At 51.0% G+C, this 14,759-nt stretch overlaps 2 protein-coding genes and 1 non-coding gene across 34 annotated transcripts in view; 1 reads left to right on the forward strand and 2 right to left on the reverse strand.

The window, feature by feature from the left end:
• The window catches only part of LOC122173321 (zinc finger protein 850-like), a 61,842-nt gene extending 49,724 nt beyond the window's left edge, over positions 1-12,118 (reverse strand). For 2 of the 16 annotated variants that reach the window (XM_065569386.1, XM_065569385.1), the window contains exons 1-4: positions 11,911-12,013; positions 11,048-11,205; positions 9,041-9,123; positions 7,042-7,168 (exon numbers count right to left, since the gene is read on the reverse strand). In XM_065569386.1, the coding sequence (XP_065425458.1) occupies positions 7,042-7,168; positions 9,041-9,123; positions 11,048-11,132 (295 nt within the window). In that variant the 5' untranslated portion in view covers positions 11,133-11,205; positions 11,911-12,013. Of the gene's footprint in view, positions 1-7,041; positions 7,169-7,377; positions 7,489-9,040; positions 9,124-11,038; positions 11,206-11,465; positions 11,802-11,910 lie in introns of those variants that run through there. The other 14 variants (XM_065569384.1, XM_065569382.1, XM_065569390.1 and 11 more) reach the window with 13 other exon arrangements.
• Positions 1-14,759, forward strand: part of LOC103306853 (zinc finger protein 436-like) — a 495,746-nt gene that overhangs the window by 375,131 nt on the left and 105,856 nt on the right. The gene's annotated exons all lie outside the window — the stretch shown is intronic.
• On the reverse strand, positions 13,057-13,128 carry TRNAG-UCC (transfer RNA glycine (anticodon UCC)). The gene has a single exon. It is a non-coding gene; the product is annotated as a tRNA-Gly (tRNA).

A 14,759-nucleotide genomic window follows, 5' to 3' on the forward strand; every position in this document is an offset into this window, starting at 1 on the left:
TTGGTTAAGGTGTAGCTAAGCAGAACTATAAGTTTTACAATATAGTTTGCAGTCAATCAGGAAATAAGGGGGAATGGGGGTGGGGAAATTGGAATCATGTTTTGCTAAGGGGGGAATGGGAACAGGGAACGGGAACAGGGATGGCTCTGTGGTGTCAGAGCTGGGAAGGGGGACACTGAGGAAGGAAACTGGAATCGTGCCTGCTGGAAGTTCACCCCAATAAACATCCAATTGTTTGCACCTTTGGATTTTGGGTATTGTTGCTCTCTGTTCATGCGAGAAGGACCAGGGAAGTGAGAGGGTGAAGGAATAAACTCCCTAACAGTACCACTGCGTGCAAAATGTCCAGCAGGTGGTGCCGCTTGTGCTGCACCTCCTCCAACGGTATTTCGAGAGCTTGAGCTGTCCTTCATAGCAGCTCTTGAAACTGACAGTAGTAGTCTGGGAGAGAAGAGAGAGTCAATGACACAGCCTTGCCTCGGGATGATGAGAGAAATCCCTCCGAATCTGTCAGTACCATTGGGGCCGGGCTGATTGGGGCATCGTCCAATCCCGGTTTCAAATGCCTACTCGGCGAAGGACAGGTCTGTGCTACAGGAGAGGATTCCCGTGCTGAACAGGACTGTTCTGAAGGAGAATATTGGGGCCACAAGCTCCCATATGGCCAACCTGGTTGGATCCTGCTGTTGCAGTGCTGGTGCCCAGGGAGTCAGGTACCAGTAGCTCCTGGATTGAGGTAAGGGAGGGTATTGCCACGGTGCCATCGGGACCTTCTGAGAGTCACATCTTCAGAATGGAAGCAGCGGACCATACGTAATGTCCAGGCCCTCAGACTCTGAGGAGGAACTGAAGTTCGGCATCAATGATGGTGCTGATGGAGCAGGGAGCGTCACAGGAACACAGCCAAAGAGTTGACAGGTTGGATACAGGGGATGGGGCCCTCTCAGTAGGTGAGGGAATCAGGACACATGGAAACTTCATCCTTCCCAGGGTGAACAGTTCATGAGGCACGGGGGGGCAGGGGGAGCAGTTGAGCGTTTCCTTGGAGTCAACGGCACCAGGTCTATGGATGGAACTGGGGCCAGAAAGGGGAAACATCTCAGAACTGGTGATTCACCAGATGTCAGCAGAGCCCATGCCGGGGGTGTGCGAGTCCATACCTGGAACTGGCAGCTCCAGCAAGTGATGCTGCTTTTTGACGCTCTTGGAGCGGGGTGCCTCTCCTTGGCCAGAACTCATGGACGCTATGGCATCCGCCTTCGACCTGGAGGAAGACTCACTGCTATGCCTATGTGCGTCTTTCTGTGACTCATGACTAGGCCCCGGCGTGGGGTCCATATCACTGGTGCCAGCGGAGCCGGACTGAAGCTCCACGGTAGGAGGTGCACGCTTAGACTGTTCAGTCCGATGTAGTGGGGGGTTCCGGGGCCAGCCTTCAACCCCAGCCCGGGGCGACTTCCATGAGATGCTTCTCAAGACCGGGGGGGTGGGGGGTGGTCAGGGGAGGGCGTGCGGGGGCACGGAAACAGAGACAGATGCTGCACCTGGATGTGGTGTGGGCTTCCCCCAAGCAATACAGACCGCATTGGTGCTCATCATTGATGAAGAACAAATGAGGACAGGAAGTGCAGACTTTGAATCCTGTCCTCTCAATCATAATCCAGCATCCAGACCTGAGTGCTGGAGGGAGAGATAGGGGCGAGGAGTGGTAGGAGTGTTTGGAGGGGAACTGCATCCTGAGAATAGCGGAACTTTCAGAAACAAGAAAAATCACTATTGAAACCAGGAAAATCCTGACTATAGAGAGTACCCAGACACGGCTGCTGGGGGCGAGGCGGGGAGTTGGGGATTGTTTGGCAGGAAACTGCCATTATGGCATCGCCAGTCCGTAATCCTACGAAAATTTCAGAAACAAGAAAACTACTACATAAAACAACAAAGTCCTTCTAATGAGAGGCTTTGATTTGACATGACTCACAGCCATCTGGTGTATGGACTTAGCATAACCCACAGCCATCTTCTAGGCTCAACCACCATACGTTGGAAACAAAACTATAGAGTCAGGGGAATTTGGCCTTGGCAGACAGATAGAAAAGTATTAGCTACAGCCCTACTAATTGGAGATAGATAGACAGATATTCACAAAGTCATGAGAATGGGGAGAGAATGGATAAGTTAGCCTTCAGTTTCTGCAGTTTGTCTGATAATAAAAAGTAGGATGTTTTGCTGTTGCTAAAGAAATTTTACATAGTTAGAAAGTGTACTTTAAATAGGGAAAGAGTCCCAGTCTACTGCTGGTTAAGCAATTCTACCCTGACAGTGTATTCCACTAACAAAGCACAAAGATAAGTGGACCTTGTTTTTAACTAATTTTGAAAAACACAAAAGCTAATGCAATAGGTGGTCTTAGGCATGTGAACCCCTGTACAGTGAAAATGAATGGTTAGTGTTTTTGCATAGCTATAATTGGTTCAAGCATAGATAAGAGAAATCCTCATTTTAACTACGTAATGGGGGGTCAGAAGACGGGATCGTTGGAACTTAACTCAGAGACACAGCTCAAGATCAAAGATGCCAGGACTTTTACCCCTGCACGACCATATTGCGCAGAAGACGGAGCCCCAGACGAGAGCAGATCCTGACTGGCCACCGGGAGACGTCCAGCTGTCTTTGCTGGGAGGGGTGAGCATTAGATGCTTGGCGTGTGTATTCTGTTGATTAGTTGATAATTAATACATGAACATGTTTAAGGATATGACTGTGTAAGGCTCTTTCACTGGGAAAGGGCCCTGCAGACCTGTAGCACCCTGAGTATACTAGGAAGGGATATTGGCCCTGAGCCCAGGGAGGGGTGAAGTTGCGCCTCTTGTCCCTGTGTACCCACAAGGACGGGGACAGGGTGGGAGCGTTAAATTGTGCGGGTTACATCCTGACTAAAGAAAGAAAATGTGTCACCAAGGACGAGAGGACAGCAGAAGCTCTGACTTGGAACAGATGGCGGTGAGAGGGAACTGGAGACGCAGGCAAAACCACAAGGCAATGCAAGGGCGCACACGTGACCCCACAGACACTACTACTATAAAAAGCTCCGGCTCTGGGAGCAGGGCGCATGCGCATTAGCCTCAGTGGAATTCAATAGGGACCATCACTCAAAGAAGAACCTGCTTTAATGAACACACACGGCATTGACGAAACTCTGTAGTGCAGACGTTGCCATAGTTAGGTCAGCCTAGCTCCCACTTTAGACACAGCTGGGTCTACGGAACAATTCTCAGCTGGCCACTTTCAGCTGTAACGCTTGCAGTGCAGACATGCTTTTAGTTCCAAGAGAGCTCTCTGTGTGAATCCATGACAGCTCTGTAACAAAAACACCTCATGTGCCCTTGTCTTTACACTCTGATTATAGTCATATGACTATGTAGCAAACTATGTGGCTCCGGGAAGAAGGATAAAGGAGTTTGAGGTGCAAGTGGTGTTCTCGTCCACCCTCCCTGTGCAGGGAAAAAGCCTGGGTAGAGACCGTCAAATTGTGCAACTCAACAAATGGCTAAGCAGGTGGTGTCGGAGAGAAGGCTTTGGATTCTTCGACCATGGGATGGTGTTCCAAGAAGGAGGCGTGCTAGGCTTAACAGTGAAATCCTTGCTGATCTTAAACACAAAAGAGAAGCTTACAAGAAGTGGAAGCTTGGACAAATGACCAGGGAGGAGTATAAAAGTATTGCTCAGGCATGCAGGAGTGAAATCAGGAAGGCCAAATCACATTTGGAGTTACTCTTAACATCTCTTGCTAGCTGCAACAAGAGGGTTTCTTCGGGTATGTTAACAACAAGAAGAAAGTCAAGGAAAGTGTGGGTCCCCCCTTACTGAATAAGGGAGGCAACCTAGTGACAGAGGATGTGGAAAAAGCTAATGTACTCAATGCTTTTTTTGCCTGTCTTCACAAACAAGGTCAGCTCCCAGACTGCTGCACTGGACAGCACAGTATGGGGAGTAGATGACCAGCCCTCTGTGGAGAAAGAAGTGGTCCGGGACTATTTAGAAAAACTGGACGAGCACAAGTCCATGGGGCCGGATGCGCTGCATCCGAGGGTGCTAAAGGAGTTGGCGGATGTGATTGCAGAGCCATTGGCCATTATCTTTGAAAACTCATGGCGATCGGGGGAGGTCCCGGATGACTGGAAAAAGGCTAATGTAGTGCCCATCTTTAAAAAAGGGAAGGAGGAGGATCCGGGGAACTACAGGCCAGTCAGCCTCACTCAGTCCCTGGAAAAATCATGGAGCAGGTCCTGAAGGAATCAATTCTGAAGCACTTAGAGGAGAGGAAAGGGATCAGGAACAGTCAGCATGGATTCACGAAGGGGAAGTCGTGCCTGACTAACCTAATTGCCTTCTATGAGGAGATAACTGGCTCTGTGGATGAGGGGAAAGTAGTGGATGTGTTATTCCTTGACTTTGGCAAAGCTTTTGATACAGTCTCCCACAGTATTCTTGCCGGCAAGTTAAAGCAGCATGGGCTGGATGAATGCACTATAAGGTGGATAGAAAGCTGGCTAGATCGTCGGGCTCAACGGGTAGTGATCAAAGACTCCATGTCTATTTGGCAGCCGGTATCAAGCGGAGTGCCCCAAGGGTCGGTCCTTGGGCCAGTTTTGTTTAATATCTTCATTAATGATCTGGAGGATGGCGTGGACTGCACTCTCAGCAAGTTTGCAGATGACACTAAACTGGGAGGAGTGGTAGATACACGGGAGGGTAGGGATTGGATACAGAGGGACCTAGACAAATTAGAGGATTGGGCCAAAAGAAATCTGATGAGGTTCAACAAGGAGAAGTGCAGAGTCCTGCACTTAGGACGGAAGAATCCCATTCACTGCTACAGACTAGGGACCGAATGGCTAGGAAGCAGTTCTGCAGAAAAGGACCTAGGGGTTACAGTGGACGAGAAGCTGGATGAGAGTCAACAGTGTGCCCTTGTTGCCAAGAAGGCTAACGGCATTTTGGCCTTTATAAGTAGGGGCATTGCCAGCAGATCGAGGGACGTGATTGTTCCCCTCTATTTGACATTGGTGAGGCCTCATCTGGAGACTGTGTCCAGTTTTGGGCCCCACACTACAAGAAGGATGTGGAAAAATTGGAAAGAGTCCAACGGAGGGCAACACAAATGATTAGGGGGCTGGAGCATATGACTTATGAGGAGAGGCTGAGGGAACTGGGATTGTTTAGTCTGCAGAAGAGAAGAATGAGGGGGGATTTGATAGCTGCTTTCAACTACCTGAAGGGGGGTTCCAAAGAGGATGGAGCTCGGCTGTTCTCAGTGGTAGCAGATGACAGAACAAGGAGTAATGGTCTCAAGTTGCAGTGGGGGAGGTTTAGGTTGGATATTAGGAAAAACTTTTTCACTAGGAGGGTGGTGAAGCACAGGAGGCTTGACAAAGCCCTGGCTGGGATGATTTAGTTGGGAATTGGTCCTGCTTTGAGCAGGGGGTTGGACTAGATGGCCTCCCGAGGTCTCTTCCAACCCTGTGATTCTATGATCCTATATCAAGCACAGAGGGAAACTGAGGTATGTACTGGAATTACAGAAATATTATCAAAATTCCCACAGCCAATGGTCATAGGCCTCGGAGAGAAAGCAAATGGTAGGGGCTGGACTTTAATGCATCCAATAAGGATAAATGAAATATATTGTTTAAAAAAATAATTTGTTATGCCACTGGTCATTTAAAATTTGTGTATGTCTAAAAATGATACTGGGATGGGACATAAGTCAAAGGGGGAGGGGAACAGGACACAGAAACCAATCTACACATGTATGAGTAGTAAAGGTATAGAGCAGGTGTAGGCAACCTATGGCACACATGCCAAAGGCAGCACACGAACTGATTTTCAGTGGCACTCACACTGCCCTGGCTGGTGGCCTGGGGTTCCGGCCGCCGGCCCCTCTCAGCCTGCTGCTGGCCCCAAGTCCCGGCCACCGGTCTGGGGGGCTTTGCTGCCAGTCTGGGGTCCCGGCCACCAGCCTGGGGCTCTGCAGCTGCCCCCATCTGTGGCCCACTGGCCCCAGCCTGGGGCAGTGAGGGGTGCAGACAGGGGCAAGAGGGGGCGCAGCAGCACCCCCACCTTAAAAATTGTTCCAGCGCCACTGTACGATATTTGTAAGTTCTGATTTGCTGCTTACATCACTATCACGCCACGTGGAACAGCGCACTGGTTTGATGTTGAGATTAGAATATACCTGCAAGAACTGGAATCAGAATTTTCTGACAGATTTCAATATTTCCAGCAATTTGGCCCAATGCTTTCTTTTCTAATGAAACCTGAAAAGTTCAACAAAAGAACCTTGGATTTGTCTGTATTTCAGTGGATGGGTGTTGAAGATTTCGAAATGCAACTCATTCAGTTAAAAAGCTCAGAATTGTGGGCATCAAAGTTTGGAGATCTGTGGAGTGCACTTGAAGCTACCGAGAGAGTTCCTGGGGCCTCTACTCTGACCTGCTGGACGTCCCGGCCAGGGAAACTTTACTGTTTGAAAAAAAAATTGCGTTTGCAATGCTTTCAGCATTTGGATCCACATACCTGTGTGAACAGGTATTTTCACACATGACATCTGCCCTCTGTCCCAATCGAAGCCAGTTAACAACTGATCACTCAGAAGCCCGTGCCAGATATCGGAAAACTCAGCAAGGAAAAGCAAATACGTGCCAGACATCGGAAAACTCAGCAAGGAAAAGCAAGGGCAAGATCACACTAAACTGATAAGATCTGCATTTTAATTTAATTTTAAATGAAGCTTCTTAAACCTTTTTAAAACCTTGTTTACTTTACATACAATAGTTTAGTTCTATATTACAGACTTATAGAAAGAGACCTTCTGAAAACGTTAATGTATGACTGGCACGCGAAACCTTAAATTAGAGTGAATAAATGAAGACTCGGCACACCACTTCTGAAAGGTTGCCGACCCCTGGTATAGAGTTATTATTACAGAGGTTCTTTAGAGAACCCACAGCTTCCAATAACCAAGGGGACAGGACTCCTTACCTAGCAAGGTCACATTCTCATAGTTCTCCTGCATGACATCTCTGTAGAGGGCTCTCTGAGCAGGGTCCAGCAGATCCCACTCTGACTCGGTGAAATACACAGCCACCTCCTCGAAGGTCACCGGCCCCTGAAAGAGCAAGAGCCCCTCACTTAGTAATTTAGTACAACCCCAGGATTCCTCGGAGAGCAGGAACAGGAAAATGGAAGCTTGGGAGCAACAGGGTAGCACAGTCCCACTCCCACCCTGAGGAGTCAGGAGGCACCAGGTTGAGGGGAGAAAAAGAGAGCCCCTCACGCTGGCCAGTGGGGACAGGGGTCATCATATTCATCACACACCTACTAACCAGAAGCTGATACAGGAAATGGAGTCCCCGGCAGGGTCAGGGACAGCCTCCTGGCGGCAATCCCAATATCTCCCCCCCTATAAAATTATATATAAACAAACACCTGGAAGAAAGAGGAAATCGACAGGAAAAAATGTCAGAAGTTTGGAATTGTAGAACATTAATAAGGCAAATCAAAGAAACAAATTGAGAACTCTCTGGCCAGCAGAATTAAGGAAATATGAAGGAGGGTTCTTGTTTTTTAGTATATCAATAACAAAAAAAAAATCCTAACAATGTTACTGGTCCATTACTAGACAGAAAGGGCAGAATTATCAATAATAATACAGAAGAAGTAAAAATGTTCAGTGAGTATTTCACTCCTGGATTTGGGGAAAACAAGCAAATGATGTTGTGGTATTTTTATGACAATGACACTCTTCATTAAAATCAGAACTCCTGAGGACGTTAAATAGAAGCTACTAACGTCAGACATTTTTAAAATCAGCAGTTCCAGATATCTTCCATTCAAGAGCTTTAAAAAAGCAGGCTGAGGAGGTTGAGGAGCTCTCTGGACCATTAATGCTGCTTTTCAAGAGCTCTTGGAACATGGCGGAAACTCCAGGAGACTGGAAGTCAACAATAAAGTTGCCCCAATATTTAAAAAAAATTGTAAAAGGGATGACCAAGATAACAGGCCTGACATCGAACATGGGCAAGATAATGCGGGGAAAGAGGGGGAATATTAATAAAGAATTAAAAGAGGGTAATATAATTCATTCCAATCAACAACAATTTAGGGAAAACAGATCCTCACAAACTAATTGGATTTTTTTTTTTTTTTGAAGGTGATCAGAAGTTCGGTCGATAAAGGAATAGTGTTAATGTAATATACTTTAATTTCTCTAAGGTATTTGACCTGGTACAGCATGATACTTAAACAACTACATCAACACAAAATTACCATGACATACATGAACTAGATTCAAAACCAGCTGACACATTTTGAAATGTAACTCTAAATGGTCACGTGGGTGGGTTTCTATTGGGGTCCCACAGGGATCGGTTATTGGCCCTCTGCTATTTAACTTGCTTATCAATGACTTGGAAGAGAACATATCATCACTGGTGAAGTTTGCAGATGAGACAGAGTTTGGGAGAGTGGTAAATAAAAAATAAAATATATGGAGATATACCTGTCTCATAGAACTGGAAGAGACCTTGAAACGTCATCAAGTCCAGTCCCCTGCCTTCACTAGCAGGACCAATTTTTTTTGCCCCAGATCCCTAAATGGCCCCCTCAAGGATTGAACTCACAACCCTGGGTTTAGTGGGCCAATGCTCAAACCACTGAGCTATCCCTCCCCCAAAAGTGGCTGAAGTGTATCTGTTGGTTCAGGCTGCAGCACTAGGAGTCTGGGAAGTTTTTGCAGCCCTGGCCAGGGGGTTATTTCCTGTTCCACAAACAGGGGAAAGTTCCACACCCAAACCCAAGGAATCTGCTCCTTCAATGTGGGGCCTAATCCGAATTCATTCTGGCAAGTTTGTCCTCTCTCTTTCCCCACCCTGGTTATTTCCTGCCCTCTCCCACCTCCAGCAGCTCCCACCCTCCTGTACATTTACTGCCCATCTCCCTCCAGCCAGAACCCACCACCAGCTCCGTGAAAATCCCATACCTCAGCTAACTCCGCTGCAGCCATTGCCTTTCCTCTGGAAGGGTGGGACGATCCAGAGCAAAACATGGACGTTATTCTGTAGCCTGTCGGGGCGAAAAGAACAATTGCAGAGATTTCAGAAGAGGCTTTTGTCCACTTCACACAGAGGCCCCACCAGACTTTTTTCCGTGGCAAGTGACTATCTAGGCTCTCCCACAGTGATTTTATTAGCGGTAGGTCTTCCCACCAGGATTAAAGCCTCCCAGGCCTACTCTACATTATAAAGACCTCATCTACATTAGATCAACGTAAGCTGCATGGCATTGACTTAGTTGCGCGTGTCTCTGCACTTAAATTTCTCTCCCACCAATGTAAACTGTCCATTATGCCAACACGGTAACACCCCTTCCCCAAGCAACGCTGAGCCATGGTCGATGTACTGAGGTCAATACAGTGCAAGTCTTCCCCCCTTTCCCTTCCTGACACCTCCACCCTCCAGACACACAAAGGGCAAACCCCACTGGGGCCCAGTCTCTTCCCCTCCTGAATCCCCCAGTTTGCTCCCTGGGCAGATCCTGGCAGGAGCTGAGGGCAGCCGCTTCACTGCTGTACAGGCAGCTCCCAGCCCTCCCTCAGGGACATTCACAACCATACCCAGGGACTGTGAAATCCGAGGCTCCCGGGACATTTGTGCAGAGTCACTTCCCTGCCCAACCCCAGCACTTTCCCTGAGGTCTCTGCCTCAGCAGTTGGTGTTGGCAGAGCCCGGGGCGACTGTAGGGGGCTAGTTCCAGCCACTGGAGAAAGTCTCTACCCTTGGCTGGGCACAGAAGGCGCTTTAACGAAGGTCTCTCCCTGGCACAGACCCTGCTGGGGCAGAGGAGCTGCTTGGCCCAGCGTTCCCAGATCGCACTGGAGGCAGCAGCGTGTGACCCAAGAAACTCAAACCCGACACCCTGAGTGGAAAGTGAGAGAGAGCAGCCTCCCATCCGTCAGCAACAGCCAGCGCCCCCGGTGACAGTAACTAATGACACCACCTCCCTCATGTTAATCCAGAGTCACGCCTTATCCAGACACTGGAGTCAATGAGACCAGAAATGTGGTATAGGAGGGAGGAGCCAAAATCCTTTAAAACATATAATGGGGGATCCACCCTTTCCCACCACCGCTGCTCCCCACATCTGGGGCAAGGACTCAGGGCAATTTGCCAACCACCGTTTGGGCAGGGATTGGGGGTTTGGACGTTGCCACACATTTTTATCAGAATGATGACCAGCAAATTATGAGTTTTCCAATGGTCCCTCACAAGGCATAATTTGTACCATGAATATTGCAATCAGGTGTAGGGTGTGGGCACAGGGCTACGTTCTGTCACCTCCCCCCGCCCCCGTGCCATCCATTCACACAGGCCCAGGCCAACGCTGCTTTAACAGGAGAGGGGAGGGGATGGAGGAGCCAAAAGAGTCAACAAATTCCCATGTCCTGTCCCTGGCAAATAACGACCCCCGGGACCCAGCTCAGCACCGGGGGGGAAAGACCCCTCATGGTGACGGTCTGTCCTGTGTTATGGGCTCTCTTCAGCACAAGCAGTGGTCAGCATGTGAGGGGTTAATGCAGGAGGGGGAGAGAGGCGGTGGCTTCTCTGGGCACTGCCTAAGGGAGCAGGGACCCGGCAATGCACAGCGCAGCCCGGGAGGGGAGGAAACCCCTCACCCCGCACTGGGGACAGGGAAAGTCAGTCAGGGCCCAGCCCAGGGTCCTGTCAGCAGCTGGGAGACACCGTACCCCAGACAGCGAGCGGGAGGCCCCCGGCTTTCATAGAATCGTAGGCCTGGAAGGGACCTCGAGAGGTCATCTAGTCCAGTCCCCGGCACTCAAGGCAGGGTTAAGTATTATCTAGACCATCCCTGAGAGGTGTTCATCTGGCTCTTAAACATCCCCAATGATGGAGACTCCACAACCTCCCTGGGCAATTTACCCCAGTGCTGAACCCCCCTGACAGTAGGGACGTGTTTCCACCTGTCCGACCTGCACCGCCCCGGCTGCCATTTAACCCCGTTGCTTCTGCTCCCAGCCGCAGCGGTTCCGGGGAACGATTCTTCCCCCTCCGCATGTGCCTGAAACCTGGTCTCGCCTCCCGCTCGGCCTCTTTCCCCCGCAGCGACTGTGGGGCAAGTCGCCTTCACCTGCAAACATGCTGCTGTTAACGGGATAACGGGGTGGGGGGGAGGGGCACGGGGCCGGTAACGGTGATAACAGGCGGGGGAGGGGGGGTGAGAGCAGGTAACGGACACGGGCTCGGGCCGCGGGGGGCCGGGGCGGGAGCAGAGGGGTCCCGGGGGCACGCGCACTAGAGGGGGGGGGCCGGCCACACGCGGTGCCGGGGGGGGCAGAACAGGCTCCACGAGGGGAGGGGAGGGGGGAGGATCCCCGACCCCGCACTCACCCGCTGTCGGTCCCCGGGCCCGGCTCTGCCGCGCGCGCAGGGCTGGGGCGGGGAAACGCCCCCTCTCCTCGGGGCGAGCTGCGCCTGCCCGGAAGCTGCCGCTCGGCGGCGCGCGGGGCCTGATGGGAAATGGAGTCTCCCGCCGGCTCTGGGCCGGCGCCGCGCATGCGCAGCGCTCAGCGGGGCGGTTGGGGGGGGTCCGGTTCTGACCGTCTCCCTAGCAACGCTGCTGAGCCCGCGAACCCCGGGAGCAACCGCCCCCCTCCCTGCCATGGGGAGGGATATAAAGGGTGCGGGGGGGGGGAAGCGGACGCGACGCCGGTGACAGATATAACGGGGCGGGGTTGGGGGGACGCGGGGCCGGTGACGGATATAACGCGGGGGAAAGGGTGAGAGCCCCGGGCGCTGATAGCAGGTGAGGGACACGCGGCCTCCCCGCACTCACCCGCTGTCTGTAGCCGCGCGCGCAGGGCTAGTGGCGGCGAAACGCCCCTTCTCCTCGGCGCGAGCTGCGCCTGCCCGGAAACTGCCGCTCGGTGGCGCGCGGGGCCTGCTGGGAAATGGAGTCTCCCGCCGCCTCTGGGCGGGCGCCGCGCATGCGCAGCGATCAGCGACTACTGGCGCGGGGCGGCCGGGGAGGGTCCAGTTCTGACGTCACCCTAGCAACGCTGCTGAGCCCGCGAACGCCGGGAGCAACCGGCCCCCTCCCCGTCATGGGGCCCCGCCCCAACCCTGCTCCTCCCCTTTTACTGAGGCCACGCCCCCTTCTCATTGTCTTCCCCAAGGCCCCGCCCCTACTCCTCCATTCCCCAAGGCCCTGCCCCGCTCTTCGCCCTTTACCGAGGCCCCACCCCTGCTCCTCCCTTTTCCCCAAGGCCCCGCCCCCTGGGCAGAAGCTGGAGTTGCTGGGGCGTCTGGGCCACTCCGGGGAGCCCCAGACCCTCCCCCTGCCCTGGGCGCTGCGCCCTGGGGTGGGACACAGGCCGGGGGTGGCTATTACCCCAGATGCTCAGAGAGGTAACCCCAGCGCAGCTTCGTTTGCGTAAGAGCCTTTGGTGAGGGACCTTGTCAAAGGGCTTCTGGAAACCTAACTCCACTCGATCCACTGGATCCCCCTTGTTCACAGGCCTGTCGACCCTCTCAACCAATTCTAGTAGATTGGTGAGGCCTGAGTTCAGGCTTACAGACCTGTCATTGCCGGGATCACCTCTGGAGACCTGTTTAAAAATTGACGTCGCATTAGTTATCCTCCAGTCGTCTGGTACAGAAGCTGATTTAAATGATAGGTTGCAGACTACAGTTAGTAGTTCTGCAATTTCGCATTTGAGTGCCCTCAGAACTCTTGGGTGAGACCATCTGGCCCTGGTGACTTATTGCTGTTTAATTGATTGATTTTTTCCAAAACCTATAGTCCTTGAGTGCTCCTTTAGCACCTTGATCGTTCAATGGCCCCACTGGTTGTCCCTTAAATAGGAGTAACTGCTACCAGTAGAAATTCCTACAGGGAGCAGTTTCTCGTAAAACAATGTGATGATAACACAGGCTGACTGAAATGAGACCAATTTCAAGAAAGGGGGACAAAACACAACATTGCATTGGCCGGGAATCAAACCCAAGTCAACTGCTTGGAAGGCAGCTATGCTCACCACTATACCACCAATGCACTGTAAAGAGTGTGTCACAGAGGTGTGAACTGTGCAAGCAAAGCAGGACACAGCCACAGAGCTAATGAGCAGTGTGGGTTTGAGTGGTGGCAGCACGTTAGGTCTGGGCAGAGGCAGGGTCCCAGACTGACTGAACAATAGGGAGAGGGGCTCTCTATCCCGGCAGGAGTTGGACCCAGCTCCACTCCTCCCCTAAGAGATGGCAAATGAAGATACATTTATCTGACTTAAAAAGGAAGGAGGCTGCTCCTTTTAAAAGAAAATGTTTGTGTTCCTTCCTTCTCGGTACAGAGGGGTTTCATGTTGTGGCTGCCACTGAACTGAAGGAGGGAGATGATTTTTTTGACAAGGACGGATGCCTCATTCTATGGGTGTTTGGTACATGCAGACAGCCCCTGTTCCTGCATCTTTCCTGGGGAAATCAAGTTTCTGGACCAACTACCAAAACTTTTTACAGAAAGGTGGGAAAAGGAGATGGCCACACGATGGCGCGAGGACATAAGGAATGAAACACAATACGCGTCTTCTATGCGCAGTCACTCTTGAAAAGTGATTGATCTCCACTCACTTGTATTTGAAGTGATGTTCAGTTTCACCCTGGGCAAACTACAAGGTTGAAGCAATTTCATGGATTGTGACACTAGGATTGAAGGACTATTTAGTGTTATAATCAATTGTAAAAAAACAAAATAAAACAAAACAAAAAAAAAACAGTTCATCTAAACTTGAGCTGCCTGTGATGAAAGGCTGGTTTCCCCAATTCAGTTCCAAATGCTCTTCTAGAATTGCCCCTGAGTTCCCTGCATGCCACAGCAGGAGTGAAAGCAGAAACCCCAGCTCTGCCCTTAGCTCCACGCTGATTTTTCACAGTGGGTAGAATTGACATTTTGTGGCCAGTTCTCTGAGCACCAGAACTACCATCCTCTTCCCAGCCCAAGCCGGGCTGCTTCCCTGCCCCAGCCTCTGCCCCGCTGGGGGCACTACATGCTTTAGGGACATAAGGAACCAGCTGAAGCAATCTTGGACCCATTAGTGGTTATCTTCGAGAACTCATGGTGTAGCACAGGTAAGGTCCCAAAGGACTGGAGAAGAGGAAACATTGTTCCCTTTTTAAAGAGTGACCTTGGGAATTAAAGACCTGTCAAGCCAATCATCGATCCTGGGAAAGAGAATGGAAGAACTGGTTAAACTATCAATTGAGACTTGTAGGGTTATAAATTAAAGCTAGGAAGGATTTGTCAAGAAGAAATCATGCCAAACCAACCTAAGTTCCTCCCTTGACAAGGTTACCAGCCTAGTGGGCAGGGGGGAAACATTAGATGTGATATTTCTTGATTTCAGTAAAGGGTTTTCACAGTCCCACATGATGGTCTCATAAGCAAACTTGGAAAATGTGGTCTAGATGAAAGGACTATAGGGAGGGTGCACAACGGCTTGAAAGGCTGCAGTCAGAGAGCAACTAGCGATGGTTCACTGTCAAACTGGAAGGACACATCCAGTAGGGTCTGGTGGGTCCTGTAGTGCTGCAGTGGTGGGAGGAGGTGAGCTTGGCTGCTGGTGGAGCCTATGCCCATGTTTCCTCCCGACAGTGTCCATGTGAAACATTCCAGCCCTGGTTGGTAACAAGGGG

This window comes from Chrysemys picta, chromosome 16 (genome assembly GCF_011386835.1).
Source record: "Chrysemys picta bellii isolate R12L10 chromosome 16, ASM1138683v2, whole genome shotgun sequence".
Lineage (NCBI taxonomy): Eukaryota > Metazoa > Chordata > Testudines > Emydidae > Chrysemys > Chrysemys picta.